The sequence below is a fragment of the Lactuca saligna genome, chromosome 6 (assembly GCF_052625555.1).
Source record: "Lactuca saligna cultivar CGN05327 chromosome 6, ASM5262555v1, whole genome shotgun sequence".
Classification (NCBI taxonomy): domain Eukaryota; kingdom Viridiplantae; phylum Streptophyta; class Magnoliopsida; order Asterales; family Asteraceae; genus Lactuca; species Lactuca saligna.
Window position 1 is genome coordinate 181058198 of NC_136422.1, and position 6000 is coordinate 181064197.

General features: G+C 35.0%; 1 protein-coding gene across 1 annotated transcript; it reads right to left on the reverse strand.

The window, feature by feature from the left end:
- Window positions 1-3236: 3236 nt before the first annotated feature.
- Window positions 3237-4826, reverse strand: LOC145000622 (tropinone reductase homolog). The gene is made up of 5 exons (XM_078959881.1): window positions 4719-4826; window positions 4385-4592; window positions 4057-4273; window positions 3862-3968; window positions 3237-3586 (listed from the first exon to the last, which is right to left on the reverse strand). The coding sequence occupies exons 1-5, from the start codon at window positions 4793-4795 to the stop codon at window positions 3398-3400; spliced, it is 798 nt and encodes a 265-aa protein (XP_078816007.1). The 5' UTR covers window positions 4796-4826; the 3' UTR covers window positions 3237-3397.
- Between the last annotated feature and the right edge of the window lie 1174 nt (window positions 4827-6000).

The following is a 6000-nucleotide window of genomic DNA, read 5'->3' on the forward strand; positions in this document are numbered from 1 at the left end:
TCGGATTTCAAGGGAAATATCGGATTTTTCTGAAACAAATGCGACATTTACATGTGAAATACTTCTACTAAGTTTATTAATAAAAGCTTATGAACTCACCAACCTTTGTGTTGACACTTTTCAAACAACTTGTATTCACAAGAAAACACTAATCAAGTTATCAAGTGCTTTTGAGGATGGGACGTTAAGGCGTCAAACTTTTCACATTTTGACAACATATTGTAATTGATTTTGAAACATGTAATTCATACAAGTGATGTAACTTTTTCAATTATATATATGTTGGTTGTGTTTGCTTAAATTACTATTAAAATTGTGGTTATGATGCTATACATGAAGTCCTCCACCCCCGGACGTTTCCGCCATCCTTGGTTTGGGGGTGTGACATAGATCTGGACTCTAGGGACAGAAAGATCACGTTATGGAGTTTTTGGTTGTTGTTGTTGTTGGGAATTTTCAAGTTATGGAGTTTTTGGTTGGCATTTGCAGGCTTCCGAGTGGTTCCTCGAATTTTCTTTATATAAAGCCTTAACTTTGAGGTGGTTAAGGGAGTTTTGGAATATGCCGTTGATGTTTCTCTACAACGGATTTCTAGTAGAGACTCATCTTGGGAGGAGGGTTTAATGGTAGTGGATAACAAGTCAATGCTTTGGATTTCCGAATTTCGAACAGAGTAGCAATGGTTGCTCTTCAAGGGTTAAAGATAGTGGGTCAAAGATTCATTATTAGCCAGGATATGTAGTTCTTTTTAGACTAGGTTTCAATTTTTGTATGGGAAGGTAGTCGCATGAAGGAGTCAAATTCTCAGTTCAGATCACGGTCATGGATACATAGTCCAAATTGTCGGGTATGTCTGGAGAGTGGCAAGGAGTGACTTCGAGGACGAGGTCAGATTTAAGTAGGGGAGAATTGTAACACTTGGTTTCCAGATTGGATCGATTATTGGTTTCAAGGAGTCAAAGGCATCGTTTTTGGGTAAAACCAGGACTCACGGCGTAACCATAGTGGGGGATCATGACGTGAGGGGTGATTAAATGAAGATGTTGAATTATGTTGAGCTCACGACGTGAGCAATAAGGGCTAACGATGTGAGATGTACAGCAACCCAAGACGATGATCTTTTAGGGTTTCCTTCATATTTAAACCCCATAAACTTCATTTTAAGGTTCCAAAACAGCCTCCTTCATCCCTAAGCTCAGTAAAATCCTAACCTTAGCCTCTCATTGTGATTCTTGAACTTTTGGTGATGTTTTGGTGGCTTGGAGAAGAAGAAATCACCATTAAAGCATAGTATCAGCTTGAAAGTTCCATTTGCAACCTCTAGCTACACTTCTAGACCATTATGAATAACCAAGATCCAAACTTTATGTTTCCTTGTTGCTAGATCTAAGGTTTTGTGCATGTTTAGCCATGGTTTAAAATTTAGAGTGTTGGGACTCCATAAAGTTGGTTACTTTAAGAAGTTTTTTGATCAAAATGTCACTCAGACGGATCTCACGACGTGAGGGATGCATGTCACATCGTGAGGGTTATAGGACTTGACTATTTTATCATGTAGTGGCTCACGACTTAAGCCATAGATTGTCACGTCGTGAGGGAGGTTGACTATTGACTTTTGTTAACCGTTGACCATTGACTTTTGACTAAGTTTGATTTTAGGTCAAACTTAAGGGTTTAGGGCTATTGATTGAGATTTTACCTGGTTTTGGTGATTACTGGATTCGCGGGCGCAAGTAGTAAAAGGGATCGTATCGCAATTGTTTCAGAATTCTCTGATTTAGGTGGGTTTTCCTCACTATACTTGTGGGTCAAAGGCACCAATATTGGCCCACTAGGTTATGTATCCTAATATAAAGGATGTTGCTATGTTGTAGTGATATGTTAGATTTGTGTCTTGGCTTGTAGGATCTTTCTATGTTGTAATGATCTGTAGATTTGCTTATTTGTCTATTGATTGTCTATATGATTATCTATTTGCTGGATATATGTTATCTGTAATGAATATGTCGACATATTATGGTTGTATTAAGGCAATCATGCTCTGTACGAAAGCCAAAAACCTGAGAACAAACCAGACATAAGTCGTGGGCCAGTAAATCAAGCCAGAATTATGTTGTGGGATCGGGAGCAAGCCAGACATAAGTTGTGGGACAGTAAGGCGAGCCAAACTTATGTTGTGGGCTCGGGAGCAAGCCAAGCATGAGGTGTGGGCCAGAAGGCAAGTCAGACTCATGTTGTGGGCTCAAGGGTAATCTAGTATGTTGGTTGTGGACCCAGTATGCATGTCGTTATCTTTTCGTGTGATGGTATTTTGGGGGAACTCACTAAACTTTGTGATTACAGTTTTAATTTATTGTTTCAGGTACATAAGATGATCGTGGCAAGGTGACGGCATGATCGTGCACATCCTCTTGGTTTTGATGATACTGATTAGGGGACACTCTGATATATGATTTCTATTTGAGAACATTGTTCTAGTAATCGAATGGTTTTGATTTGGATGGTATTTGAAAACAATAATTTTACTTGATTTAAAAATAAAAAAATATTCTTGACTTTTGTGATGTTAAAACACATTTACAATACACATTTATAACACGTATTTACGATATGCATTTATGACACGCATTTATGATGCACATTTACGACGTGTTTTTACGCGTAATACAAAAACACATAGACAAATATATACCAAAATGTTTAATTTAATCCAATAACGACATGTCAAAAAAGTTATCAAAAATATTATACACATGTCAAATGCTAACTAACATTTAACGGTTAACAAAAATATTGTTTGTCAAATACTAACTAACAACAAAAGATTACCATTCTTCATGAATTGCATCAATATGCATGCTATCAAAGAAAAAATTCTTCTTTTGTAGTGTTTTAAGGATTATCAGTTGTAAGCCTATATAGATGAAATTATATCTGTCGGTTATATGCTTTCCTAATCGAATCATAGCTTAAGAAAGAAACGTTTCACCCACTCATACCATCAGTTTTAGTAGAGAAGATAAACATATTCTTACAAATCGTCTCACTCATATAAATATAAAATAATAACATGTAGAATACATTAAGTCCCTCTCTTAATCTTCTCGTTTGATTATGATATTCATTTGGATCTAATGAATAGAAAGATTGATAAGAACAAAAGATAAAAAGATATTTGATTTCTCATTATTTTAATACCGTGTCTTATTTGTTTTTTGGTTTGAGCTTCCACTCAAATGTCATTTGTGATTTTGGGTGCTACAAGTATCATTCTTATTACAACAGTATACCGATGGGTTTTATGGATATCAAATTCAATATAAAGTAGTTTCTCCTTGAACCTTGTAATGTTATATATGGGGTGGTTTTCTAGCTTGTCGATAGTATAATCAACTTACTATTTGAACCCACCAGCTGTGTAACCAGCATCCACAACAATAACTTGTCCAGTAATATATGATGCTGCCGGGAGGCAAAGGAATGCGACCAACGGAGATATTTCATCAGGTTCTGCCATAGATGACCGAAGTGGAGTGCGAGCCATCAGTGCCCCTAATGCTTCAATATTTTTTTCATCAACCTTCTCCTGTTTCATTATATCATACATTAAACGGGTTCTAGACTGTAAGTAATGAGTCAATATACACACATGAAATTATGTTTGTTTTAGAATGAATCGGCTAGAGCCAGTTCGAAAGGATGCATCTGTTTGATATGATTCACGTACAGCCAAAGACATCCATGCACGGCATAAGTTTCAATAGTTCCAAAAGCAAGAAAATTGCAGTATTGCAAATCTAAAAATCTTTGAAAAATGATCGTCTAAGTGTGATGCGAAGACCTTTTAATTAAGGTTCTTACGGAGTTCAAAATGGTGGTTCTGACACCCCATGGAGCGACAGTATTGGTCCGAATATGGTCTTTTGCCCACTCACAAGCCAAGTTCTTGGTCAACTGATTGATAGCACCTGGAATGAATCATCGATTTAACCAACGACATTTGATTCGTCTTTTATTCTTATAAAAAGCTGTTAACTGAATAGTTTAATATATGACCTTTAGAGGCTGCATAAACGGACATGGAAGGAAGAGCCGTAACACCAGAAACGGAAGAGATGAAAACAACACTAGCATCACCGGATGACTTGAGGAGTGGGTGTGCCAGTTGAGTCAAATGAAAAGGAGATTGAAAGTTGGTCCCCATTATAAATGTGTAATCCTCGGTTGTGTGCTCGGTTGCATCTCTAATTCGGGTAACTCCAGCATTGTTTATCTAATATAAACACAAAATCGATATTGAAAAAACACGAGTTAATTAGATTAATAATTTCTATTGATTCATAAATATATTCATAATTTAGTTTTAACCTTCAACACGACTTACAAGGATGTTGAGTTTGGCATCAAAAATGGAAGAGACAGTGTTCATGAGTTCCTCCCTTTGTTCTTTAGAAGACAAATCACAAACCGAACCAGTAACATGATACCCTTTGCCTTTCCATTCTTCCAGCCTTTCATTGATCTCTTTTGCATTTCTAGAACACGTATGTATAGATGCACCGAATCCTGCTAATTCCTCCACTATTGAATAACTACAACAAAAAGAATTATAAAAACATCTAATTAAAACATGAATTTAATTACTATCGATCATCAAGAGAATGTTCAACCCGTAGTTTACGAAAGAAAAAGCGGGGCAAGTAATAAAGAGGACTAACCCAATGCCTCTGGTGCCACCGGTGACAAGAGCAGTCATACCCTTAAGAGACCATCTTTGCTCTCGACTACTATCCATCCTCTTCAATACCGTAGACTTTATTATTTATCTTTTTACTCTAGTCGCCTGGAATTAACTATGTGTGTGTGCTTAATTTATATTCATATATATAATATCATTTGGCGGCAGCTAGATACCTACCAATTCCATTTCCGACTAAGGAAGTTGTTTGCTTATTTTGTTTTATTTGGAGAGCCGGCAATCTTAGGGAGCGTCAGTTTGCTTTGTTTTGGTAGCATTGAGATTAGCCGGCGAAATATGTTTGATTTGTAGACAAACATGGGAGGTGTATTTTTCTTCCGACAGAATAGTTCCATCGGCACATAACGTTGACAAAAAGAGTAAGCCCAAAATTAGCGACGGAAAAGCATCGAGTTATTGGCCGACTTGGAACCATGGGGCGGTTGCGATTTTTTTGAAATTTTGAAATCATTTACTACGGATTCCCATGGAAACTACCCTGATATTATATACTTACCCTCGTAATAATTATTTGTTAGGTGATATATTTTAATATTACTTGTTTTTAAGATTTTCAACCAATCAAATAATAAAAGTTTTAATATGTATAGTTGTAGCTCTTTAATTTGATCTTACTTACAGATTATATCCTCTTCTCAGTTTCTAAAAAATACTTTTCGCCCCCTCTCTCTCCCTAAATATATATATATATAGGGAGACAATCAAATGAGAACACCCAAAAGGTTGAGAACGCGAGAACAATTGTAGACCAACCATTCCATAAGGGCATAAAAGGAATTTTACAATGTAATTAAATATGGATAATTAATTAATCCCTATAATCATGGGATGTTGTCTAATTGATTGACTTTTTACCTAAATATTAGAAATGAATTTAATCTATTTTTAATCAAATAGATTATTAAAAAAAATACTTTTTACCATGATTAAAAAACGTTTTTTTAAAATAATTCCAATATATAAAAAAGATTGATGAATTAATCATTTCAACCGAATATTTGTAATTATGCCAAAATAAAACATATTTGCAATCATATATGAATCCATTGTAATCGTGAATGAATAGATGAATTAAATTATAATAATAAACAAATATAACACAGTTTATAGAGAAAAATTACAATACAACTATAATCATAAATAAATAAAAACTTATTGGATATATATCTAGATTGTACATCTATTCATAAATAATAATACAAAAAGTTACAATGTAATACATATCTATTTTTTTATAATCA